General features: G+C 44.2%; 2 protein-coding genes across 2 annotated transcripts in view; both read left to right on the forward strand.

The window, feature by feature from the left end:
* The first annotated feature begins 9,009 nt into the window (after window positions 1–9,009).
* On the forward strand, window positions 9,010–11,242 carry SLC18A3 (solute carrier family 18 member A3). The gene has a single exon (XM_036385196.1). The coding sequence runs from the start codon at window positions 9,010–9,012 to the stop codon at window positions 10,594–10,596; it is 1,587 nt and encodes a 528-aa protein (XP_036241089.1). The 3' UTR covers window positions 10,597–11,242.
* Window positions 11,243–12,667: 1,425 nt separating this feature from the next.
* CHAT (choline O-acetyltransferase) overlaps window positions 12,668–27,932 on the forward strand; it is a 38,299-nt gene continuing 23,034 nt past the window's right edge. Inside the window, exons 1-6 of the mRNA XM_036385707.2 lie at window positions 12,668–12,739; window positions 15,659–15,803; window positions 22,189–22,380; window positions 24,246–24,364; window positions 25,794–25,847; window positions 27,358–27,538. Coding sequence (XP_036241600.1) covers window positions 15,741–15,803; window positions 22,189–22,380; window positions 24,246–24,364; window positions 25,794–25,847; window positions 27,358–27,538 — 609 coding nt within the window. The 5' untranslated portion in view covers window positions 12,668–12,739; window positions 15,659–15,740. The remainder of the gene's footprint in view (window positions 12,740–15,658; window positions 15,804–22,188; window positions 22,381–24,245; window positions 24,365–25,793; window positions 25,848–27,357; window positions 27,539–27,932) is intronic.

Here is a 27,932-nt window from a genome sequence, read left to right on the forward strand (position 1 = left end):
TTGCACTGGCAGGAAAGGAAGAGATTTACACTGGTCCCAGGTACATGACATTGACTGTGTTTTCCAGGCACAAGTAGGCCCATGGAAAAGAAACCTTCCAAGGAAACAACAAGCAGACCCCAAGGGAAATGGAGGAGCAGAGGCTTCCATTAACTCACACTGGGTGTGGCTGAACTGAATTCAGGTACTGAATATTGGCCGGGGAAGGTAGAGGCTCATTTTTCAAAGACCCCTGTGCAACTGTCTTGAACTTGACTAGGAGCTTGCAATGCTTGCTCCAAGACTGTAAGCCTGATAGATATGCATTGTCAATTTGACTTTTCACGAGGTGGGGAGGAGTAAAGAAAACAAACCCATCTCTTTTTTTAGCAACTCTCCTCTGCCTTTTTCATAATTAAATTCACCATAATGACCACTGTACTAAATCTAATAAGAAGTCTGAGTTTCTGGTTTCCATTGGCAGTCATTAGCACAGCTCAATTTAGGCAACTCACTAAAGCATAAGAATAGTATTGTAAGGCAACCTTCTTGAGTCAGTAAGTAAGAAGAAAAGCTTACCTAGACAGTATTAAATCACTAAAATTGATTGCATCCTATTGCTTATGCTCTGATTCCACTGGCAGGAAGGCTCTGAGCTGGCTTATTTACACATGCACTAGTGAACTCATTCACACACAGCTGCTTTCCACCTCAGAGCAATAAAAATTAATAATAAAAATAATTAAACCTCATCAGCCTTCAAGCATTTGGAAACCCCAGAGCCCCATTGCCAGATCCTCTGAAAATGCATCAGCCTTCCCATGAGAGAGACTGGGGTTCAATTCCTGCAGGGCCTGACTGCCAGAGCTGCCATGGTGCCTGGGCGTCACACTCCAGCAACAGATGATCCCAGGCTATCGACCCCCCTGCTCTGGGTTAATTCTTTTAATTGTCTCACCACATCTTTTCCCATTAGGCTGATGTAACTTGTTTAAGCATACACAGATTGATTTATGGCAGCACTAGGGGTGTTAATCTGATGCCTGCTCTCCAGTTAATGCATGCACAGTGAGAGATGCAGGACAGCAGTCTCCCATATGGGAGCTCCAGCCCTTTGCCTTGAAATCAAAGGCAGCCTCCCAGTGAGAGCAGAATTACAGCGCTCCAAGAACAGTGTTTTCTACTGCCCTTATGGGTAAAGCAAGGTCACAGCGTCCTGCTCTCAATTCTCAAGTGCCATCTTCTTTAAATATAGCAGCAATCAAGGAAATGGAAAATCTCTTTAAAAGTTCACTGTTAGGAAATTACTGGAGCCCATTGAATTCCTAAAATCTTGTCAGGAGGTAAAGAGTTCCCTTCAAATACAACATTTGTCTCCAATTAGAATCTGTTTCCTTCACAGTGTATGTTCAACATCCTTTAGCTCATTGCTGCATGTTCTCTGCATTTCCCTTTTACTCAGGGGATGTGCACATAGTGCAGAAACCTGCACAGAGCAGCCTTCTCTTCCATACATACATACAGTTTAGGTCATGAAATACACAGAATATGTAATGCCTAGATAATATAAGTTGAAAAACAGAGTTCTCAACAGTACCAATAAAAATTTGTAAAGCTTTGGGAAAAAAATAGGATACCCCACGGAACCAAAGTACTTTTCCATTCTGTTGCCATGTTCACAACTAAAACAATTGGGTGCATTTAAAAAGAATTAAGTACATCTGTAGGTGCCACCATCTAACTGAAAGTCAAAGAAAACTTGCCCCATAATTTTATGTTTCTGGGACAAAAAAAAACCCCAAGGAAACAAAATCAAACAAAACTCCCACACATCAACTGTGCCAAACTGCTTAACAAAACTGAAATTCTGCTTCTGAAACTAACCTACATAACCAAGCATTCTTTGGGATTACAACTGGGACACCAGCAGCCCCATCACATTTTGACAGCAAATCCCATGCATTTTCCCACCTCCAGGAGGGCTCAGAAAAGGAGCTCTCTCAACTGTTTATCCCAGGTAAACTGTAACTGTTTCTCCTCCTGCTACCCAGTTGGTCCTGCCTAACTACTACTACTAGGTTAGTAGTAAATAGACTTCATCTCCTTGGATTTTCACATCCTCCAGAGAGCTCTCAGTACAATTTCTAAACACAAACTTATTAGATGTGCTGTCAAATCTCACCAATTTTTATGAAGTTTATTCCACTTATGATCTACTCTTCACAGTTTGGGGAGCATAGACATGCTCAGGTTGAGACACTAACACTGATTCCATGTGCTTCCAGCCCAAGCAAGGGAGCAAAAGAGGTATTCCACTCCTGAGAGCCAGTCAGTGCAGTCCAGATTTCTAATGTTAGGCACCTCATTCTTGCAGCAACTTGTCTGAGAACAACCTTCATGCTAAGAGCAACTTACAATACCTTCAAACAAAACTAGACACAACTGTACTAGTGTCTCAACACACACCACAGCTGAGACAGCCACCATACACAGAGTATCACCATACAATTTCAGAAGGCTTTAGGCATTCACCCATACACAGTAATAACACCTTATCACAGCAGAAAGCTCCAGGTGTCGGCCCATACAGAGTAACACCATTCCTCTTCAGAAAGCTGCAAGTAAAGAACCCTTCTTGTCCTTTAGCCCAACCTTTTATCCCCTCCTGTTGATGCCCTGCACCTGTGTGCCCTCTGTTCCCTTTGGTGGTTGGTCAGTGCCCCTGGGCACCCCGTGGCTCATTGCTGTCAATGCTGCTCACCTGGTCCTCACAGCTGTAGCCCATTACCACAAACTGTGTACCTGCATACCAGTACCTTCAGATGGTTCATGAATAAAAAGAAGGAAAAAAAAAAGCCTAATGTATGTTTAAGTACAGACTATTATTCAACTTTATTCAAAAATACGAAAGGCTGCTTTGATAGATCTTAAAGCACCAGCAGGAGTCACTGCCCTTTGTACCTTGCAAAGAAGAGCCCCCAGCTGACAAAGGCCACATATGGACTATACACTGCTCTGGAGCTGCAGTGGAAACAGAGACTTCAGCAGATAATTCCAGTGAAAAAAAGCACCACAAAATCACTAATGCCTCTACTGACAACCTGTTCCAAGCCTTCACTCCAACTGCAGCTTCACAGTGACACCAGTGACTCCTGCCATCCCAAGACCAGCCTCAGGCTAGCAGGCTAAGAATCAGTCTTGTAACCTCCTGAGGTGGAAAGCATGATGCACCCCTGATTTCCCTTCCTAAATTTGTGTGAATACTAATCCCACACACCTATAAGGACCTTCAAGGCAGCTTCAGTCTCCACTAGCTTTATCTATGCTGTAGAAAGGAGCATTATTTTCACTTCTTTACAAGCACTTTTCAATGCTTTGAAATGCCACAGCTATTCAAAATGTTAAGGCACAGGATGAAAACTACAGAAATATAACTTCTTATGAACTAAACAGTGCATATGGGCAAGTCTGGTGGCAAACACTGCCACAGACAAACCTAACATACAGTATATGGAGATGAGTAAATAGCTATGGTTTAGATATTTAGATGCATTAGATGTACATGAGTAATTATCCAGGTTTATTTTTTCCGATTTGCTTAGGTCACATGGGAAAGTAGGACCCATGTGACCTAAGCAAACAACTTTACGTTGTTTGTCTCCTTACACCAATGCCTAGTTCATACTTAGAATTTTCTCCTTCACAATAATTTTGTAGAAAGGCATTAAAAAATTGACAGATGCCTGAGCTTTTCCTGACAGTGAAATTTTACTTAAATAGTTAGAAGACATAAGCTGACTTGTATCCTGGGATATGTCACTTACAATATGTCTTTCAAACGTATCTTTAATTATTTCCCAAGATATTTGCCTCCCCATTAAAGTAAAACATTCACATTCAATTCATTCTGCTTTGGACAAATGAATGTCTTTGCAGATTACCAATCCAAAATATCTGACAGGTTTTTTGATATATATTTCTTCTGTAGTCAGCATGAGGAGAATGTCCAGCATGATGGAAATGCACATTTGAACAGTCAGCAAATCAAATTGCCAATCTGACACCACTTTTAAAGCTCAAGAAACTATTTGTGAGCATGTGGAAGATGTGTTTCCTGCTATCACAGTTCTGAAAGGCTGTTAAGCAATGAGGAATTTGATTTGGACAGCAGCAAAGCCCCACAAGTTGAGCAGAAATGAGTAGCTAGTGGAGAAGGATAAGAATCAGGAGCATTCAAACATTCTTTCAGCTCCTGTTGCCTGTAAAATTGGATCAGAAATGAACTTGAGGAATCTTGGAGCAAGGATAGGTTCTGTATGTTTACAACTGAAAAGATGAAAACCAGGATAACTTTGGGGGGAAAATATACTTTTGTGGTTGGTTGGAGAACATTTTGACAGCCTTCCACAAAAGACCAGAGAAGGACATGACAGGACAAAAATGGTGAACAAGAACTAGGAAGAGAAGCAGTCATTGGGATTTCCCAGATTTTATAGCTGCTTCTTGCATCTCAAAGACCAACACCACTTGTCATCCTCGTATAGTCTGGAAATAACACAGTAAATGTTTGAAGGATATAAAGAAGAGGAAAAAGTGGTGTGGGGTGATGCACATGGTAGACATAGGCTTAGCAGGAACAAAACAGAAAAAGAAATTTCAGACTGAACATCAGGAATTTTCTTGGACAGATAAGTATTCTCTAAGAGGGAAAGTGGAAATCCCATTCACTGAGCTATTTACACGTTCAAAAATTACTTTGTCATAGAGAACACCCTTTATTTTTAGAGTTGGAAGATACACCATCATTTACTAGCTTTCTTTTAATTCTAAATGAAGAACTGTCTATTACAACTATCAAGAGTATCAACTATTTCTAGAACTGACATAAGTTTAGACACAAATCCTTGAATTTCTTTTTCTCCTATTTTCCTATCTTCAGCTATTTTTCCTTTCTCTCTAAGCACTATTTCCAAAGAGTGAAGCAGCATGAAGTACGGGTGTAACATTAATTTTAAAAACCCACCCTGACCATTTTACCACTCCTCAAAGTATGACAACCATTAATAAAAAGCAGTTTTCCAATTGAACAAAGCTTTTACAGAAGCGGAAGGGCACACTTTCATGTACAGCCTCCATCCCACATTTCACCTCTACCACACAAGAACTTTTGACAGTTATAAGACACATGGTCCCTTCAGAAGGCTGTGCCTGGTGGCTAATCCTGCTAACCACAAAAGTACCAATAGTTGGAGGGGCTAAGCCAGAACTGCCAACGAGCCCAGCAGGAATCCAAAGCAGGACCAGAGGCACCAAGCCCTGCCTGGCATACCCTTGCCCAGTGCCACCTCACGGCACCACGAGCCACTGGTAGGACTCCCTCTTTCCTCTGCTCTCCAAAGCTCCTCTGTGTGCCTCGTGTGCTTCTGTCTGTACTGTGTGTCCATCTGCCTTGGCAACAAAGGTTTTAGAGCTCAACAGGAAGAGCAGGAGCCTCAGCTACTACTGACATACAGGAGTATGTTAATGGATCATGCAAAATACCTGCTGTTTTCTCAATAATTACATTCATGACAAGAACTTATTGGCTGCCATTTTACAGCCTGACCATTTTCTGCACAAAAATGCATTTGAAATTAAGTTTTTGAAAATGGACCTTACCTTCTATCTCTTCCATTTTCTTCTACCACACTTCTGAAGATTGTCACATACTTGTCAAAGTAGGTGAGCCTCTCCTATTTGGCAGAATCAGATTAGCAGGTCTTGTAATCAAAAAAGAAACACATAATTAGTTCAGTCCTAAGTGCTAAAAAGTATTGCCATATCCTGAAGAGGGCAAGCTCTCCATTGCAGACATTAAGTACTCAGGCTATTAGGAGTATTAATATTTTGCAGACCTGGAGGACTCTTAACTCTCTGACTCATTGTGTTTGGACACCTCATAGCAAAAACTTTTTCTCCTGTGAAAGAAAGGCTCCTAAGGATGCACAATTAACTCAGTTCCATTCCTGACAGCAGAGTGCATCCCAACAGTTGTTGCTTCTCTCTCTCTCTGTAAAATTGCCGTGATACAGCATCAAAAACAACTGTCATTTCAAAGCACAAGGTCTATCAATTCAGTAAGTAGCAGGACAAGCAAGAGCAGACAGTACACAAATAATTTTATCTGTTTAAATATTTATATATTTATTTTGATGTTTGGAGAGAAACCTCTCTCATTTTTCCAAAATTCCAAATGTAGATAGGTCTCCTTTTTAAGCTGAGTGTTAGAAATGTGATCAACTGGTCATACTAAACCCCACTTTACCCTTACATTCAATTTAAACTGATACCATATAAGATATAAAGGTTTGTATACTCATATATGTTATATATTTTCTAGGATTTTTTTCTGAAATCTTTAAGATCCTAAGTATTATTTCTCTTCCTGAGCCATGGGCTCTTTTAGATTCAATATTAAATTCCTTTTTATTCCCAAACAGTCATCCTGAGCTATTTTTCCTTCATCTACAGCCTCTAGAACAAAGAAAGTGGTAGAAGTTCTGGTGCAGTCATCCCTGTTCTTTACACAGATCCAAAATCTTCTCTCTATCTCCTTGATATTACGGTGGCTTTCCAAACCCGCCTGTTCTGCACTGAAGGACAAATGAAGTACATCACCTCCTCCACACTCCTCCTCTCAAACTAAATAATTGTCACATTTCTGGGCTTTGGGATAAAAGCACACAATTTTAAAAGTCATCTCTCATTTCACCTTAAAGTCCCTTCCCAAATATAATTATAAATTTCTAAGCCAAACACCAGGGAGACGTTTTTAACTTTAATTTACTGTGGGTCCATCAACTTTGACCACACTTGAAGGTACATTTTCTCCCCATTAGTTCTGTCTAGTCAAAGAAGCTCACGTAGCGATGACGCATCTCTTGCAGATAAGGGTATCCACTGATTTGATTTACTAAGGAAGCTAAATTTATTATGCAACGTTTTACAAGTATAATTCTGCTTTCTCTTGATGGTAATAAATTCGATATCAACTCCCATGAGACAAGAGAACCAGTCCTTTTATTATCCACACATGACCCCCAGAGCCAGATTCCATTTTAGAGACGGGAAATGACCGTATCTCTGATTAAAAGGGAAACTTTAATCAAATAAAGTGCCTCATCAAGCGAGAGCCAAGATTCCAATACTCCTGACTGCAGCACAGCAACGATCCAAAGTCATATCTGCCCCCAACCCATTACCGCCTACCGCAACGTGATATCCATCCCAAACAGGAGGTGCATCCTTCAGCCATTTCCTCATCCTCTGGGTAGCTGCCCCTTCCATGCTCACAGTCCTGTGCAGAAACATGTTCTCAAGAAGCTAGCCCAGGGTCTGTTTGAGGAATCAGAGGAGGATGGCCTTTGTCGTGTTTAGTTTGATTTTTTCCCAACTAAATCAGTCTCACAGGTGACAATTGACTTGACTCCATGCAGCAAAGTGCAGCAGTCTTGGCTTTTAGCTCAGTACCCTTCCAGTTAGACTCTTCTATTCCTTCAGACACTTTCCTTCTATACCCTGAAATTACCTTTGGAAGCATTTAAGATAATAGCTTATTTAGAGTCCCAGGTCAAGAGCTTTATCCCGATTGTCAGTGGTTCCTTTCTGCAGTTTTACAATGACAACGGTAACAATGACAATATGGATGTCTAGAACTATTGTTATTTTAAATATTCTCTAAGGTTCCACTTCTGTGTAAGCACAATTGGATCTGTACGCCTCTCCATGCAGGGATCTATCTTTAAGTGTTTCTGGCCATCTAGAATGTTTTCCCGCAACAGAGCAAGATACAGCAACTGACAGATAAATCATATCCCTTTCAGCTGTGGAAGCCCAGCTACGCAAGCAAATGAAGTTGCCCAAATTCCACATCCACTCAGGAACCGCTCAACTGAGAGATGGGATTAGTTCATACAGCCTTCGGCAGAGATCCGCCTTGGATCAGCCCACATGTCCTTTCTGCTACGGGAGTACAGATGCGCTGCTTTGTGCTGAGGAGTACTTCTCAATACCAAAGCCTCTGCACCGGGTCAGGCCCCTTGCCCCGCAGCTCTTCCAGCTGCCGCACTGACCCGGCAAAATGCGGGCAGTATGTAACACAATAGCACATGAGGATTATTTCCCTGGCGTTTGTCCGAGTGTCAGAAACACGCTCGCACGCAGGAAGACAGTTATTGTATTGCTCTCTGATTTCCAATGAAGCTTCCGTGGTCTCACGCCCGCCCTGAGGTGGGGGGCTCAGGCCGGCCCTGCCAGCCCCGTTTCCATTAGCTCAAGTCTCCCCGAGCGCCCCTACACCCTGCCGTCGAGGGCGGACCCGCGCCGCGTGTTGGAGAACAGCCCCGAGCAGGTCTCGGGTTAGACGGCGGCAGCGCAGCGGCAGAGCCCGCAATCGCCGGCATCCGCAGGCGAGCCGGGCGCCGCCAAGGCAGCGGGGGCGCAGGGCTGAGAGGACACGGGACCGCTGCCCGCAGCACCGGCGGGCGCACGTCGCCCGGCCCAGGGGGAAGCAAAGGAGAGCTCCGGGAGGCTGCCGGGGAGCCGGGCTCGCTACCAGGGATGCCCGGGCGTCCGGGGCCGGCCGCGCCGTCGAGCCACCGCCTCGGGGGCGGTGCCGCATCCCCACCGCCCCCCCAGGCACACCTCCGGGGCGGAGAGCCCCGGCGGCACCCCCGCCCCGCAGCCCCCTTACCGCGGCGGGCAGGGCTGCCGTCCCCGGCGCGGTGCAGCGGGCGGGGCGGGGCGGGGCGCGGAGTGCGGGCGGGCGGGCGAGCGAGCGGCGGGGCCGGCGCGGTGGCGGGTGGGGTTTCCGTGCGCGGCGCTTATTAGTGTGGTGATGGAGGACCGGCCCCTCGGAGCCGCCTGGCAGCGGCGGCGCGGGCTGACGGCAGCCGCCCGGAGGTGAGCGGCGGCGGCTCGGGCGGCCGAGGCGGCGGGGCCGCCCCCGCCGTGCCCCATGCGGGCGGCGGGGCGGCGGCTGCGCTGAGGGCGATGTCGGAGGCGGGGGGCGCGGGCCGGGCTCGGGCCGCCGTGGAGCGGCTCTCGGAGGCGGTGGGCGAGCGGCGGCGGCGGCTGGGCACCGCCATGGGGGAGGCACGGCGGCAGCGGCGGCTGCTGCTGATGGTGGTGTGCGTGGCGCTGCTGCTGGACAACATGCTCTACATGGTTATCGTGCCCATCATCCCCGACTACCTCGCGGCTATGCGCGGCGGCGGGGGCACAGCCGGCCCGTCCGCGCCCGCGGGGGGCAACGGGAGCGGCGGCGGCAACCGGAGCCTTCTGCCTGCGCGGTACCCGCCGGCCACGGGGACCAACGAGGACGTGCAGATCGGGGTGCTGTTCGCCTCCAAAGCCATGCTGCAGCTGCTGGTGAATCCCCTCAGCGGCACACTCATCGACCGCGTGGGCTACGAGGCACCGCTGCTGGCCGGGCTGGCCGTCCTGTTCCTCTCCACCGCCACCTTCGCCTTCGCCGAGAACTACGCGACGCTGTTCGTGGCGCGCAGTCTGCAGGGGCTGGGCTCTGCCTTTGCAGACACGGCCGGCATCGCCCTCATCGCTGACCGCTACGCCGAGGAGCCGGCGCGGAGCCGCGCCCTGGGCACGGCGCTGGCCTGCATCTCCTTCGGCAGCCTGGCCGCCCCCCCCTTCGGCGGCGTCCTCTACGAGTTCGCGGGCAAGCGGGTGCCCTTCCTGGTGCTGGCCTGCGTCTGCCTCCTCGACGGGCTGATGCTGCTGGTCCTGGCGCCGCCCGGTGGCACCGGGGCACGGGCCAACATGCCTGTGGGCACCCCCATACACCGCCTCATGATTGACCCCTACATTGCCGTGGTGGCAGGGGCCCTGGCCACCTGCAACATCCCCCTGGCCTTCCTGGAGCCCACCATCGCCAACTGGATGAAGGATTCCATGGGGGCCAGCGAGTGGGAGGTGGGCCTCACCTGGCTGCCCGCCTTCTTCCCCCACGTGCTGGGTGTCTACGTCACCGTCCAGCTGGCTGCTGCGTACCCACACCTGCAGTGGTTTTACGGGGCCCTGGGCATGGCCATCATCGGTGCCAGCTCCTGCCTGGTGCCCGCCTGCAGGAATTTCGGGCAGGTCATCATTCCCCTCTGTGGCATCTGCTTCGGCATCGCCCTGGTGGACACAGCCCTGCTGCCCACCCTGGCTTTCCTGGTGGACGTGCGACACGTCTCTGTCTATGGCAGTGTCTATGCCATTGCAGACATCTCCTACTGTGTGGCATATGCCCTGGGGCCCATCGTGGCCGGCCAGATTGTGCACACCATGGGCTTTGCGCAGCTCAACCTGGGCATGGGGCTTGCCAACGTGCTTTATGCCCCTGTCCTTCTCTTCCTCAAAAATGTCTGCCAAATGAAACCTTCTCACTCGGAGAGGAACATCCTCCTTGAAGAAGGACCTAAGGGACTCTATGACACCATCAAAATGGAGGAGCGCAAAGGCATGGGCAAAAGCCTCCAGCCAGCGGGCGAGATGGATGAGAACGCCATGGGCTCTTACCACAGAGACCTGAAAGGGGTGTCTGAGGAGGACTCATCCGACTATGAGTACAGTTAGGTTCCCCCATGAGGCCCAGACCCAGGAGCAAGGAGAGACCTGTGGGAGAGAGGCAAAGCGGGGGGAGGAAAATGTTACTGCATTATGTTTCTGTACTGACGTGCAATATCTACAGTTTAACCTTTGTCATGATGTAATGGCTTTCTTCTAGAATTACTTTGAATCGGTATTTCCCTCAGCAAAGTGGAGGGGGTAGGAAATGGGAGATAATACTGAAAAAATTATTGGAGTAAATATTAGCAGAATCTGAGGGGATCGTTCAAAAAAATGCCAAAAAGAAAACAAAAAACCCAACAGCTTTATAGCTGGGGTATAATTGTGCAGTGTTCTCAAACTGAAACTGTGTGTGACATACTGTATATCTCTGTAAAAATTACAAGAAAAGCAAAAAAAGTATGTGTAAAATTTCAAATTGTGTATTCAGGGACTTAGTAAATCTTGTGTACATATACTCAGACTTTCCGTTGGTTTCCTATATTTAAGAAGAGCAACAGCTGTCTCATTTCATTCTTCCCTGGGAATAAACTGAAGTATTGTACCTTTTTTTTCTCTCTTGTGCTGCTCTCTGGTAAGTGCAATATGCTGTATTATGTTGAAGTCCAAGTTACAAGAATAATATGATCTGAATAAACAGAATTGAAGGGGATTGATTGTCTTTTGTTTTGTTTTTGAGGGCTCCTTGAGGGAGGGAGCTGGTTGTGCTCAGTGTAACCCCTAAAGTAACAATTTCCTAGAGCATAATTCTCACTTGCTACCAAAATGGCACAGGAGAAAACCCCAGTACAAAATGTTCTCATTCATTCTTCACAACATAACGGATCTGAGCGAACAACATCACACTGCAACCCTGCTACTGCTTGTTTAAGAACAGCTCCTTGAATTCTCATGTGAATTCAATTTTAATTCCCCACAATAATGAATTTCAATTTTCTAATATTTCAAAAATTACGTCACCAGCAGTTAGAGGTACAATACTGGAAGGTGCCTTTCTCAGTGCTAAATGCTGCCCGAATTAAAAAGCACTCACCTCAGTGACTCGATAGGGATTAAACAAAAACAAAAGATGGGTGAAACGCTTAATTCAAACATTTGCAAAGAGTGGAAACCTTCGATCCATTCACAAGGGAACAAGACTGCATAATTTGCCCTATAAATTTCTCTTAATATAAAATAAAATCGTTTATTTTAATTCTTAACCCAATAGGAAACAAAAATAATTATTGATAATCGCAAGAGGGGTGAAAAGACATTTACAAGCGGCCATAGCACCTATTAAAGGGCTGCCACCCGTCCCTGGGGATCGGGGCGCCGCGCAGCAGCGGCGGCTCGGTTCCGCCGAGCTGAGCGGGACGCACGGCTCCGCAACTCCCGCCGGGGCGGTCGAGTCGCTGCTCAGGCGGCGCAAAACTCATGAAGACAGCGGGATGGCGCTTTGGCACGGGGGTTCGGCGAAAGAGCAGTGGCCGCCGTGGCGGGAGGTGAGACCTGCTTCCCTAAACCGCAGCCGCTTCCTTGTGATAAGCGGCAAAAGCGGAGCCTCTCCCAGGCTGCCGCCCCGGGCCGCTGCTGCTGCCGGCCCCAAGGCAGCGTCTGCAGAACCCGGGCCCCTCCCCGGACCGCTGCCGCCCCGTCGCGGCTTCCACCCCTCCTGGCCGTGGTGCCGGCAGCCACCGGCAGCGCCGCTCGCCCGTTCGGCCACCGAGCTTTCAGGAGCCGCAGATGCCCCACGGCGACACTTCTAGACACTGGCGACAATCCCTGCGGCAACGCAGGTCTGCGAGCACAGCAGCCCCTCGGGGCTGCCCTTGCCGCTGCCGAGCCTGACCCCGACGACCGTAAGAGCTCCGGCGAGCCCGGCTGTCCCCGCCCGCCCTCGGGGACACGGTCGGCACTGGGCGCAGCAGCCGCAGGGCACAGCGGATGGGCAGCAGCGCCTGTTGCGCGCAGCGGGAGGGGCGGTGGGGCAGGGCAGGGCCGGGCCGGGCGGGGCGGGGAGGAGCCAGCGGCGGCGGAGTTGAGCCGCCCTCCGCACGCCCCCACCCAGAGAGGACCTGGCCGCGGAGGAGGCGGCGGTACCTTGGACAGAGCCGCCGCGACTCGCAGAGCCCGCCCGGCGGCCGCTCCGGAGCTCCCCGACGAGCAGGTAGGGGCGGGCGGGCTGCGCGCCCCGCGCCTGCCGCCGCCCCGACGGCGCGGCTGCGGGAGAGCCTGGGGCCGGGGAGAGCGGGAGCGGGGCCGGCCGGTCCCGCGGAGCGGAGCCCAGCGAGCTCCCTTCGCCAAACCCGGCGGGTTAGGCGGCACCCACGGGGCCGCCCGTTTTGCCACCGCCCGAGCGTCCCGCCGCGACGGGCGGTTCGGGAGGGAAAGGGCTCCTTCGGGGCTGAGGCTTGGGAAGGTCTCGGGACGTGCCGGCAGCCTCCGGCGGAGCGTGAGCGCTCCCCGACCGCTCCGGCGCTGCCACGGCCCGCAGGGAGCTCACGGCCGGCGACAGGGCGGCTCCTGGCTCCGCTCGCAATGTCCACTGCCGCGGCAGTGCGCGCTTCACACGTGTACCCCTGACAACGCATTCATTCCTCTTAACTTCACGCATAGGTTCCTGAGAACTTTAAAGCTTATCCTCCTGATAACCCAGAGTGAGGATGAATGGATGGGGACTGAATGTATTGCCCCAACAACACCATATACTGCAAGCTGCCTCCCGAGTCCATCGTGTCAGGAGAACTCAAGTATAAATAAGCACATGGGCTTATTTTAGTCCTCCTCTGCTATCTGCTAACGGAGAGATCAGTGCCTTTTGTTAAGGATTTGAGTTGCTGCTTTGAGCTGTGGGGAAGGCCACCCAGCTCCCCAGCTTGCTGTGACTCGCAGCCACTGTGCTAAGCCGCTCACCCTGGCCCTCCAGCTAAGCCAGCCGTAAATAAAAACAGCTAGGATTATTTTTTTTCTTTTTTTTGCCTAATAACTTTGACAATGTACCTCACAGCTTTCTAGAGAGCAACTTTGAAGTCATCTTGAATTTCTGCAGGATTTTCTCCTGTGTCAGTTTTCTTGTCCTTTATTAAGCAAATACAGGATTGGGTGTGATGCTAAGCTGTCAGCACTTGAACCAGAGACAAAGCCTCCGTTCATCCCCGCAACAGAGAAAAGCACAGTTCAGGCTACCACCTCCAAACTCTTTATCACACTGTTTTTACAGATATGCAGGGCTGTTAGTAGTAGCACTTCCCAGAGACACTGAGCCAATAGAGACTTTTAGTCAGCATGACACCATATTGCAGTTTGACAAAAAAGCATAAGGAAAGAAAGAACAAAATTCCTAGCAAAAAGAATACCAGCAGGATTTTTCCTTTAAGGGAGTACAGTTTGAGGGGCTCTAAAGACAAAATGGCTGCTCTGTATTCTGAATGTAGGTGGGGGGCTGAGGCCAGCCCATAAACATCTGGGCAAGCCAACAGTCTGCCAAGAGTTACAGGATGTGCATTATTTGAGTGCTTTGAACCTGTGTTTTAGGAATAGAGTGCATGGCTAAGTGATGAGCCCTGTGCAGCACACGAGGGAGAGCGGAGCAGTACAGAGAGTTAATGTAGCCTTTCCTTGAGGGACATTATCTCTCACCTGGGTTGAAATTGTACACAGATGACAAATCAACACAAGTTTGCTGTGTGGCTCATTGCAGGGCCCCAGGGACATCTCTCAACCTTATACAACCTATTTCACAGCACATGGCCCCACTGACAGCCAGTGCAGGACAGGATCAACACAAGGTGTCAGTGACCACATACACATTGGCAGAGCCATGCTGAAGCTGCAAGGCTGCAAAAGCCAAGCTAATTCCTCAGTAGAGGAATAATCCACAGCCATCTCTGCCTATTGCTAAACAAAACTCTTCAACTCACTTTCATGCACTGTAGAGTATAATCCAAATTGCTCTTAAAAGCTGTTGTAGAAATAATTTCAGTGCCCTGAATGTAATAGTTCCAAAGATTACAGAAAAGTATTATTTTCTATATAGTCAACACATGTTGTCTTTTATATTTTGCATACACATGGTGCAAAGTAATTAAAAGAAAACCAAAAAACCTCTAATCCATCAAGATCTGACTGAACACAAAAAATTCCCTCTGCTTTAGCTGTACTTATGTACTGTCATAATTGAAGGACAATCACTTGGTGCAGTCACTAGTATATCAGAAGAAATATGCATGTCAGCCTATCCCTGCACAGAAAAAGAGTGAAGAAGCATCTTTAGAAGTGAAACCAGGATAAGCACAGTACCAGAGAGACACGAGTGGAAGTACTTGTTCTGTCACAGATTACTTCTGTGACTTTTAGCAGGTTAAGCCATCTCCCTGGATAAGTATATGCTATTTGAAAGACTGCTCTAAAAAACAGCTCAAACCCAGGGTACAGCCCCCTGTCAGTCCTCCCACAGCCTTCACAGGCAGGCTCACAGGGTCCCCCAGACCCATGCCTCAAAGCACTGGTACCCTGTGAGATTCTAGTCTGCAGAGGGAAAAGGCACATCTCCATCAAGCTCCTTTTTACATCTTCTAGCACAGCACCTCACTGTACCCATGGAGCAATGCCATGAAAAATACATTTAAAGGCTGTGGTGCTTTCATATAAAATGGTAAGGGGAAGAAATATAAGATTCTAATATAGAAAACTGCACCATTACTATTACCTGTGTCAACATAAGTACATTCAAAGAAAAGTCCCCTCTTTCCTCCAGCTAACATATAACGGTAACACAAAGCACGCAGATTATGCCACAATAAATTGCAAAGTAAATTACAGTGACAAAATAAACCATGCTGAGAAGGGACCTTTTATGAGCATCAGATAGTTCTGAATAAATAAATTTATAGCAAAACGAGACAAACAGAATGTCAGAGCAATCTCCACAGGGCTCAGTTTAGCTACTTTGAATCTTGTACTTCTATTTCTTGTCAGGTTTGCATTCTGAAGCTTCTGTGTGTGTTTGCACAGGGAATACTCCCCTTGTACATTTTGGTTATAAATAATGGGTACTGACAGGACTTTAAATCTTTTCTATTTCCAGAACTGAGGCATCAGGCTCCCTAAGTGCCCCCAGGTGACTTCAATTTCTGTCCTCAACGAAAGATACCAAAAGAAATGCAGGAATGCCTGACTTAGAAAAAAACATGCAGAAGAACAAGAAAGATACATGCAGTAAAGATGAAAGAGTAAGTAACTCTTCCTGGGAAAACAAAAAGGAAAACAATGACTTAACAACTTTTAATTCTGTAAATTAATATCATAATTGTAACCCAAGCTCTGTTCTAGAGCCAATTTCTTCATTTCAGCGAACACCAGTTATCCTGCAACAGTTTATAGCCAGAAAGCTTGATCTAACACTAGTGCTTCTCATATCCAAATAAACTCTTTCTCCCAACATCCTCTGAAAAATTACTGAATTAAATTAAATATTATTATACAACAAATATTTTTATAGTGCAAAGTCAGAGATGGCATGAAATTATTCATGCTAGTACAGCACTATCAAGCTATCATATATGATTAATTTTCACACTGGTTTAGAAGGTGTTGGGTGTGCATGCCTGTCAATAGTCAGCCTCCAGGGTTTTTTCCTAAGCAGAGTCATGAACTGCACAGGAACTTTACCCAGAAAGATAGGGCCAAAGCCAGGTATCAAAAAGAAATACTAGTTAGCACATCTATTTCCAATGACCAAGAAATCAATGACAGAAGAAATATGTCTTGACTAAACACAGCTTGAACTGAAGAATTGCCATTCTTTTATTTCTGGTGTATTATAGGCTAAATTGGATTTGCATTTCCATGAATAACAGGTAATCCTATGACAGTTTTCATGAGTATATAAAATCTTTGGTTTCTAGATAGGGAACATAATGCATTTCTGTGGATGTCAAAAGGCAGAGCTGGTACTTGAGTCAGTGGACACCCAGTCCCTGCCAGCTGTTCAGAGCACTTCCTCTACACCCTCCCTCCCTGCATGCACTGGACTAACTCTGAGCAGCAGGTGGGACAGGTAACTGCTAATCCTTTTTTCCACCCAAAATCACACTGCAATCCTACTAAAATGAACGTCCATTACAGCAAGAACTAGCAAAAAAATCTGAACATTGCCTACTTCAGGAGATGGGCAAAAATCAAATTAGAAAAACAAAGCCTCCAAAAGTTTATGGCCTACACTAATCACTAATGGACAAGCATAGCTGCATTAGATTGACCGTTTCTCAACTAGGCAACACAGCTCCCTCCCTGAGGAACAACAATTAGAGCATCACAGCCTCTTGCAACTTCCCAGTCTTCCATGAATTACGTCCTTGCTTTGTTTTCCCACTGCCCCCAAAATTGCTTATTGGTGATGGAGAGAGAGATGGGGAGACTGAAAGCTGCTCAGAATCCAAACTGATTGTGAACTACATATGCTTATAAACTATTCTAGGAAGGCTAGTAATTTTTTACCACAATGATTGGGTTAATAACCACATAAACAAACTTATACATTTTACAACATCTCTTACTTGCAGAAGTCTTGATGTACTTTTCTTTTCTGGTAGGTCTTGATTTAATCTTCAGTTAGTCTTGATTTATGCCTCAAAGTTCTGTCTGTTCTTGCCAAGGCATGCTGATGATCAAATTTCTTATGCTAACCAGGTCCAAAGTCCATCATCTGTCTTGTGTGTCCCCGTATCTCCCTCTTCTCTTTTCAACCAAAACCACTCCTTTTATGGCCTTATTAATTAATCTCTGCACACATTGAAACAAGCAAGGTATCTCAATTAATACAATTATTACGTAAATCATCACGTATATACCCATCTTAAAAAGAATCTTTTAGCTAAAAACCTTAGCCACTAAAGGCTCAGGCTTGATCTTTATAAACTAAAAACTTTCCTGATGGCAGCTGCAGGGGGGACATGACTGGATTTAGAAAGATTGCAAGAAGTGCAATTGCACCAAAAGGTTTGATTCTTATACACGAGGTGATAGGGAGAAACATTTTTAAAGTTTTAGACTGAATTTTTTCCATGTATTTAAAATTAACACAAAAAATCCATTTTCACAGAACCCAGGGCTCTAATTCTTGGGGTTCCAAGGGTGCTTCAGGAGGTAAAGGTGTCAAATTTCATTTGATTGGATTTGCTTTAAATTTTTTTTTGTGTAAATATTAGTATAAAGTTCTGGAGGAGCTATATTCCCTCTTAATTTTTTTTGTTTCTTAATAGCATATGTGTTTCTTATTATGAAGGCAATATAAAAGTAAAACAATAAACATAAAAGTAAAAACAATGAACTTATACTAAGTAAAAAATAAATCAGATAATATATACAGTTAGCAGCACATGAGAAATAGAACATGGTAAATAGTGATTAAATAATGATTTAAAATAATACACTATCGATTTCTTAAATATTGTACTATTACTTAGACTCTATAGTAATTGGCAAGCTTCATTTTTAAAGTTAGGGCTTGGAGGGTAAGCCCTCCAAGTTCACTTTAAAAAGAGGTTTAGCCGTTTTAGGTCCAAATTTGGCAAGTCAGAATGATTTGAGTATAGTTTTGATGTAGAAAACACTTGGTTTTATTGGTTTATTTCTCTATTAGTTAAGGCTAGGACTTGGCCAGGGTCCAGGCTTTAACTCTTTAATATATTTTAAAATCCTCTTTAATATATTTTAAAAACCTCTTAGTAATAGTAGTGAGAAAAATAATATATGTCTTATAAATAGCTATACAACAATATGTGAAGGTTTGTAAATCAGCTGGCATTGGCATTTTTTCTTTAGCTAAATAGTAGTAAAACAAAGCATTAAACAGATCAGAACTGATAGCAGTCATAATATGAAATTTTTACTTATTCTTCATTACTACTTATAAAAATAAAATAGCAAAAGTTGTTCTTCTTTCTATAATAAAATAGTTGTATCTCATAATTTAAATTAGCAAATGTTGACTAAATTCATTTAGGCTTTATGTTATTCACTTGTATAGTAAAGAAATTATATCTTATAATTTAAACAGGTATACTTCAACAAAATTTAAAATTAATGTCACTAAAAATTAACTTCAGTAAAACATAACAAAAATATGCTTAAAAGAAGTTAAAGTTAACATTACTGAGACTAAACAAAAATTAATCTTAACAAGAATTAACTTATTTAAACTCTATCAATTTTAAAAAGTTACTGAAAATTTGTCATTTACCTTGATGTTTAACTGTTATATGACATCTGTTCTGAAAAATTTATAATAAAATGACCTCACTGAAACTATGGAGTAAAAAGCAAGCACTTAATAAAGCTGACAGTGGAGTTTTATGTACTAGTTCTAGTTAAGTCTCAAATAACTACTACAAATAGTTGTAAGTTTGAACAAAAGTTCAAAGTTTGTCTTGAATGTGATCTAAAGAATCTTGAATTTACGACTTACCTAATTACTCTCAGTGAACTATGCAGTTTTGCTGTGTTATTAATATGTAGGAAGACACCACTTTCACACAAACACCTTTGAATTTTTCTAGTAACAAACCTGTTAAAAATCACAAATCACAAGTTACTAAAATTAGAAGGTAAATGTTAATAGAGTTGGGATAGTATGCAGCATCAGCTGGTATTTTGATGTGCTATAACTTCAGCATGCTGTGCAGGTTAAACCATGCTGGCTGGTGCCAGGCAGTGGGGGACACACCCCCTGCAGCAGCATTTAAAGATTGCTTGTATGATAGATTTAAGTTTGGCATAATAAAGGTAATGGGATATAAACATTGAAGGCTAAAACAATAAAAAAATAGTTATATAATTCTAAATAGCTGTACAGAAAAATTCACAAGAAAATACATTGTTAAAAAGGCAAGTAACTGGAAATATAACTGGTTTGACTAAGGCAAGGTGTCCCTCAGGGCTTTAGGTCTGTATCAAGTGTCGCCTTTGATAGCTGGCCTGCTCCTTCCAATGCTTGAAAGCAGCTGGGGCACTTCAGCCAGAGACCATTGTGGAGGATTTCAAAGGTCCTAATGACTCATATACAAAATTTGAATGCATAAAAATTCCCCACTGTGTCAACACATCCCTCCCCCACAAAACCAGGGGGACAGAGAGCCCAAAAGGTTTAACTCTGACAATCTGCCCATCAGGCCCTGCAATGTGCACCAAGTGTTGTCTTTGCAAGCTTTGACTATTCCCACCCACGCCCGAGAGCACTCGAGGCACAGACAGTAACGGCCAATCACTGGGCCATTCCCTCTTTGACATAAGTCACATCTGCTCCAGTACCAAGGAGTCCTGTTAAAATTATATCCCTGCCTTTCAGAGTCACTTTGCATTGGCACGTGGGACACTGAGATGTGATATGTTGTGTCCAAAAAGTCTGCAGGACCCCTGTGGAACCAAACCCCCCTCCCTGCTGTTCAGCTATTGGGGGTGCAGGTAGGGGTGCTGCCAGGAAAAGTACAAGTTGGGCTATATGGCTCCTGGCCAGAACCACACAGGGCAGCTGGGGGGTCCAAGCCATGATGTTAATTTCCCCAAGGGAGTCAGAGTCAATAGCCCCAGGGAGAACAAACAACCCTGTTATCCAGGTGCATGATCTGCCTATGATCAAAGCATGCATATGCTGTTCCAGTGGTCAGAAAACTCCTGTGGGAAGCAAATGAACAGATGAATCTAGTAATGTTACTGTGATATTGTTTGATATGTCCAGTCCTGTGCTGCCTGGGGTGGCTGCACACAGGTCAGTGACTGTTGTCCAGCGGGCAAGTCTGTTGGAAGTTGGCAGCTGCTCCTGGTTGCTGTGTCAGCTGTGGGATTTGTGTTGTTGTGCAGTGCTGCTCTGCACTCCAAGATGAGTTCCCCTGTAAAAGCTGGCAATTCTGGTGAAACTTAGAGCGGCACAGACTAGCAAAGTGAGGGCCTTTCCAACAGTGAGGGCATATACCCGGGGCTTTGGGTTTCTGGGCTTTTTGGCAGTCTCTTTTAATGTGTCCAGACTCCCCACAGCCAAAACAAACCAGCTGTTTTCCAGGGGTTAATTTCAGGACAGCAAAACCATCCACTATGCCTTGCCCCATGACTTGATGGGTGATTGCCGTGGTGTGTTGTGCTGTTCCCAGGTGGTTGCATGCTTGTATCATTTGGAGTAAAGTGGGCTCAGGTTCAGAAGGCAAAGATTTCAAAAGGTGACTACAATCCTCATTGGCATTTTCTGTGGCCAGTTTGAGTATAACTTCTCTTGCTTCTCTTGCTCCAGTGTTTGTTTTAATCTGTCCACAAACTGCATATAGGGCTCTTGTGGACCTTGTTTGATATTTATGAAGGACTGTTTAGGGTTTTTTTGCATCAGGAACCTTAAGAAAGGCCAAACAATCTGCATTTGTGATACCCTCTAGGGCTTCTCTTGGTGAGGCAGCTTGGCCCAAATGCAGTCCTCTCACTGTCAGGATCAGTTCCAGGGGCTCACCAATTGCAGCCAGATAGGCTGTTCCTTCTCACTCAGAGCACCAGTTGTCAGCAATGGGGAGACTGAGAGCTGGTCAGAATCCAAATTGATTGTGGACTACATATGCTTATATACTACTCTAGGATGGCTAATAATTTTTTACTACAATGATTGGCTTAATCATCACATAAACAAACTTATACATTTTACAACATCTCTTACGTGCAGAAGTCTTGATGTAATTTTCTTTTTCGGTAGGTCTTGATTCAGTTGGTCTTCATTAGTCAGTCTTGATTCAGTCAGTCTTCAGTTAGTCTTGATTTATTCCTCAAAGTTCTGTTTGTTCTTGCCAAGGCATCCTGATGATCAAATTTCTTATGCTAACCAGGTCCAAAGTCTTGTCTGTCCCAATAATTGCTCTGGCTTTTAAATTACTAATTACACTTCACTTGGTTAATTCTAAATTTAAAAACAAAGGAAACGTAATTGCATGGACAGCATGGAACTCTTTTCTTCCCAGATACTATTGCTCCAAACAGGGTAAGGATATAGGAAGTATAAATGGAAACATTTTATCAAGCCTTCCAGGGGGGTTCCAGACTGACTGACAGCAGAGGTTTGGCTGGGTAAAGTACAAGCTTATTGAGGACTGTACATAACCAGTACTAATAAACAGGTAGACCTGCATGTTTTCTACTTCTATCATTGTATAACCATTCATATTACCAACCAGACAAGCATTAAGCTATGGTTTTACTAACCAAAAGCTAATCACAACTTCTTTAGTAATGAAATACATTAAGATATTATTTTATTATTTTGTAATGTATTTGCAGATTTCCTAGAGCTTAGCTCAGGGTATTTGCTTGCATATGCTTCTTCATCCTAGGATTTCTAGAATTTTTACCAAGGAATAATGTCCTTGATAATTTTCCACTAGTTCACAGCTCTATCCATTTGAAAGCCTACAAACAGTACATTTGTAGTAATCAGGCCTCTCAACTGCTAAAACAGAATAAATTAATTTTAAAAGGGATGTAACATATTAATCAGAAACAGAAGAAAAGAAAAATAAGAAAACAAAAGAGGACAGATTGGAAACAAGTAGAATTACTCACCAATATATATTTCTTTTTAATGACTAGGAAGTGCCAAAACTTCCAGTTCCACCACTGCAACAGACCTTACACATGTACCTACAGTGCATGAAGCACTTGGTGCCAGAGGAGCAATTTAAAAAAACCAAGGCCATTGTGGAGAAATTTGGAATTGCAGGAGGCCTGGGGGAATCCTTGCAGAAAATGCTTGAGGAAAGAAGTGAAAAGACAATAAACTGGGTAAGCAAATGCAGTAGAAAAAATAATTGCTGTGTTTGATGATGCTTATTTACAAGTTCTTTCTGATGTTCTCTATGCAATCACTGTTTTCTTTCAGCAGGTCAATGCAAACAGAGGTCATTCTGACAAAGAAATATTTCAGATGTAATAGGCTAGATTTTTAAAATTATGTCAAAATCCATGTCACAGCCTTCTACACAAAGGTCTGATCTACTCCAATTATTCTGGAATGGAACACTTCATTATCAGTATTAGTCTTTGCCATTTGTTGTCACACTATACCAAGGTAGAGACTTTGCCAAATATGCACATGCATGTATATTCGTGTACATCTATCACACAGACCATGCTGAGACCTTTGCCTTTACAAAAGTTCAGCTTTCTGCTTCCCAAGGCAGGCAAATTAGATAAGCTACAGCTAAAGTAGATTTTACCATTCCACAAAGTCGCAGTTCATCCTGCCCTTATTAACTATGCTAGAATATGGCAGTTGAAAATTAGAGTTTTATCAAAGTCCTTCCATTCCAACAAGGAAAATGATTCTATAGATTCAGTGAAACCCTGCAAGCTTGTTACTGATGTCAGTGAATTCTGGTTCTCCCTTTCGTGTGACACAAAAAAAACCTCCATCAACTGCTGCTACAGTCAGGGAGAAAAGGCTCCCGTGCTGTCAGTGCTTTCATTTTAAAAGCAGTGCTTAATTTGTGAACTAAATGCTGCCCAATCTTATTTTCATATTGTGATCACAGAATTTCATGGTGGCTAAACTCACCAGCATTTAAAAAGTGTTCCCGATAAATAATATTCCAGAAGACAACTGCTCATTTGAGCACTTATAGCATGAAAACTACAGAGGAAGGATGCATAAGCACTTTCTGAAATTGTGACAGTTTTAAATACTGGCTGTTAAAATAAATACCTGATTCTTAAGGTAAATTAGAAATGGATTTATTTGAATTTAACTTGCCAGGAGTATATCTCTAGCATGTTCTCCTGAAGACTCCAGAGACTGTGGGGGAAGCATCTGTTCTAACAGCAATGAAATATCTCGGAGGAAAACTTTTTCAACTGATGCATGCATTTGTAATTATTTTTGCATAATTTTGTTGTTGTTTATAGTTACCATATGCAAAGCTTGCCCTCTCAGAAAGGTCATTTGATCTTTTTATGAAAGCCTTCATTTTCCAAGTAATGATTCTTCAATCTCTGCTCAGACATAAAGGAATGCAGTTACTGTTCATATGTGTTTTCAATAAAAATGGTTAGAAATTTAAGGTGTGTCTGTCTGGGTCAAGAATCAGCGATCTGCATTTGTGTCAGTGGACACAAAGGGAATTCTCCAGGGACCCTATCCATGTGCCACTCACTGCAGGACTAAACCATTAGGCTTGGGAAATTCTTCTCCTGCTCTGTCTTGCTACAGGACAATATCTGATGGTTAGCAATGGAGCATCTTGGCATCATTCACAAATATTTGAGACCCCCTGAGAAAAGGCATCACTGGTAAAACCCTGGCCCTCTCTTAAACATATTCTAATTGCTATGCAAGAGTTAACATGTTGTATTCAAATATTTTCTGGTTGTATAGAGAAGCAAACAACAAAATACCCAAAGCACCACAATCTGGAGCTTGTGTAGTTTTTAATGGAACGCACTGTAAATTGCCATTGATTGAGAAATAGGATTATGGAATTGCGGCTGACTTCTGCTGAGCTGAGGTCACAGAGCCCAGACTGAAAATGCTCAGCAGCTCCATTAATCAGAGCCCATGGCTGACACCAGGAGCACCAGGCACTGTCCCCTCACCCCAGACTGCTTTTCTGTGTGCTGTGGCAGCTTTAAGACGTTGTGTCCCCTTCTCTCAGGTGTTTCACTACTGGCTGGATGACATGTACCTCAACAACCGCCTGGCTCTTCCAGTCAATTCCAGCCCTGCAATTATTTTTGCTCGTCAGCATTTCAAGGACGTAAATGACCAGCTGAGGTAATGTATTACGACTTTGCAGCTTTTGCTGAATGAAAGGATATTTTAAATGTACAGCTTTTTGCAAAAAGACAATCAACTTTCATTAAAAAATAAGGGCTGTAGCCATTAAAGTGATTTCCTACGAGGCCTGCTGACTGAGGACAGTGCTTCTGGGGTAATTCATACTGATATTCAGAAAGAAAGATGTCATTACTATTACGTTTATTGCATGAAAAAAATGCCAAGGGATTTATATTTTTAAAGAATATTTACAAAGATTTTACTGTATATGATTCAAGTAAACCACTTTGTGATGAAAAAAAAAATACTAATTTCTGACACACAGTGTCAAGGAAAATAATCCTTAACGTGGCTTCATTATGACTCGTAGCCACCCTGCAAACTGAAAAGGCCACGCTGGCATTAAATTGTCCCTCTCAGATGCACAAAAGGGCACCAGAAACACAGGGGATCTAAGAATAAGAATTCAGAAATCATTCTTCCCCAAGAACACTGCTTCCTTCAGGCCCATCAGTCCCAGCTCTGAACTGATCTTTCTACTTTGAGCTGTTGAAGGCAATTACTATAATTTAAAAAGTGAGAAGGTAAGCACGTAGCCAAGCACAGAATATACCTCTCCAGACACCCTTAAAACAGGATTCCATTCTTCAGCCTTTGCCAAAACATTCTTCCTTTTTAAACCAGTAAAAATCTACCTTCATACACTGCAATTTTCCTCTTTGCTTTTAGCACTCTCTAGCTGCTCATTACTGAAATAATTAACTGCATATGAATTTATGCTATTATAAAACAGCCAGAACCTTAAAACAAATATGCATTATTTTAAAATTTTGCGTAGACAGCTAATGCATCTTTTTACTTTACTTTAAACATAACTATAAATGCTTTCATTCATTACTTACTAAATTTATTGTGCACACAGCTTTCAAAAAAAACTCCACTTTGCATTTTCTGATGCACATGCTTTAACAAGGAAATCTTTTTCTCAGAGCCTCCCATTCTGACACAGTGCAAACAGAAAATGTCAGGAAAAAAATACACCTGTCCACAGCTCTGCAAAAAGAATATCTGCTTAGGACAGGAAGTACTCTAATGCTGGACAGGTTATGAGTATTGATATTGAAACCCATGTGAGGATTCTATTAAATATTCAGTCTCTGCTCCCATTCTCTAAATAAGCCCTTTCAGGCTTCCTCCTGTGGTAGTCTGTTTAACCATTTGAAGGGACTGTCTCTGAGATTTCATATTTCTCTTGACATGAATTAATTTAGGTTTTGGGTGGGGGCAGGGAGCTCTTCTTGCCAAGCCAGAAGACTTTCTCTCCTTATGCTTTGTCATCAATCATTCAGGCTATCCTCTGTCTCCCAGAAACAGCCAGTGTTGCCAAATGACAAAAGACTGATGTCACTCTCTCTGCTACTTGCAGGTTTGCTGCCAATCTCATTTCAGGAGTGCAAGACTACAAAGCTTTACTGGACACGTAAGTGGCTTGGAAGGAGAGCTTGAGTATCCACAGGGCTTCTGATTCGAGGCTGCTCTCAGTACAAAGCTGGGCTGTATTGCACCTCTCCACCATGGGGAAGGGCTGGGGCTCCAGCATGCTTCAGGGCAAGTGCTTCAGCAATATTTTATGCCCTTGCTGCTGTATTCCTGCAGTGTAACAGGTTGAAGAATGATCCTTTCTGATGGAGGGCAGCCATCACTCTGGCAGGCACCGTGCAGCCCAAAAGGGCACAGACAATTTGCCTAACAGAGTTACTGAGAACACAAGAGGAAGCTTGTTCTCCCAAAGGACAGCAGCACTGTGGTTACACAGCCTGCACACCTCTCCTGGCACTCTCCGCATACTGCACTCACCATTTACAACAACACTGTCCCACCTCCCTCCCCCCAGAGGAATAACACATCCCAGCAAGGGAGGGAAGTCTCACCACAGAAAGCCTGGCTCAGTAGCTAGTAAAAATAAGCTACTTATGCTCTTGTTACTTTCTGAATAAATACACTGGGGAAATACATGATTCCTCAAATCATAGATGTATAATGCACCTGTACAAGGAAATAAGTGATACAGAGAATTTGAGAGTTGGGAACTGCAACAGTTCTAAAGTCATGGTTGACCAAGATAAACTAGCATAAAATATTACCCCTCATAAGCTGTATGAGAGTAAACCTCCTTGCCTGCTTCTTTACCCCTCCCCCTGCCTGACAAGTTGGAAGCTTAGTCCTCTTTTGCAGAAGGAAAATCTCTGCACTGTAAGATTTTCTTCCTCCTGTGGTCTCTGCAGCCTCTCCTGACCAGCAGCTCCATTATTTCCTGCTGCAGTGTCAGTGGGGTATTTTACAATCCATAATCATAATTGTGACTGCGATAATTCTTCTTTTTTTCCCTTGGCCACTAAAGAAGCTTTTAAAGAGATGCTGGTTTCACCTACCTTCTAATCAAAAAAATAATAGGTTTTCAGCACATATTACTCCGGGGGTCTAAATGAAAATTAGCACAAAAGTAAGGACCTGTGGAAAACAAGTCATTGCCCAAATCATTCCTGTTTGTCAAGGAAGGCCCTCTCACACACACTAACCAGTCAGCACAGTGCAAGACTGCTGTGATTTGCAGGGAATTTCATCAGTACCTTTCTTTGAGGTGCTGCTCTTTCCCAGCTGTTCTGCTGACTTCCATCCTGCCAGGTTTCTGGGGTCCCAGCTAGTCAGGCTTCCCACGCACATGGCAAAGCTGCTTGTGACCTGCTATTTCCATTTCCACTAGATGATAATGCAATTGCTTAATGAATATGCATGAAGCTGCCAGGAATGATGTATTTAACTTTGGTATGGGAATTCATCTATTTCCCTTATACTGTAATCTCATTTTATTATTCAATTTGTGTTATACCTGATCTAATTGTAACAGAACAAAGGACAGATAAGATTTTTTTTCCTTTTTGTCTCTCTCCCCTCTTTTCCTCTGGCTATGTTTTTCTCTTTCTCTGCAGCCATGCTTTACCTACTGACTTTTCTCGTGGACAGCTGTCTGGCCATCCTCTCTGCATGAAGCAATACTATGGACTCTTTTCTTCCTATCGTCTTCCAGGACTTACCAAAGACACCCTCGTGGCCCAGAAAAGCAATGTAATGCCAGAACCAGAGCACATCATTGTTGCTTGTAACAATCAGGTAAATTCATTTTGTTTTTCATACCTTTCTATATTTCTTGATTTGCTTAACTTCACTCCAGAAGAGCCTAATCTAATCTCTGTTCAGAAATGCAATTAGTGTGCTATGCATGAGCTCACTTCTTACCAAGCATTTGCAGTTGATATTTCTAAAAGATGCTTCTGCAGCATTTTTGTCCTTGGACCACATAATGCTCCAAGTACAGTGATGCAGAAAGGAGGAATGTGGCAGAATTTATTTGCCTTCTCTTTCAAACAAAAATGTTTAATAAACAGCGATGAAACCACAGAGAAAAAAGAATCCTATTAGAGTGCATTTGCTGGAAATGCTCTTCTCATGACAGTCAAGTATTGGCCCAGTCAAGTTCATGGCAACTATACCACCATCACACCTA

This window comes from Molothrus ater, chromosome 8, assembly GCF_012460135.2.
Source record: "Molothrus ater isolate BHLD 08-10-18 breed brown headed cowbird chromosome 8, BPBGC_Mater_1.1, whole genome shotgun sequence".
Classification (NCBI taxonomy): Eukaryota; Metazoa; Chordata; class Aves; order Passeriformes; family Icteridae; genus Molothrus; species Molothrus ater.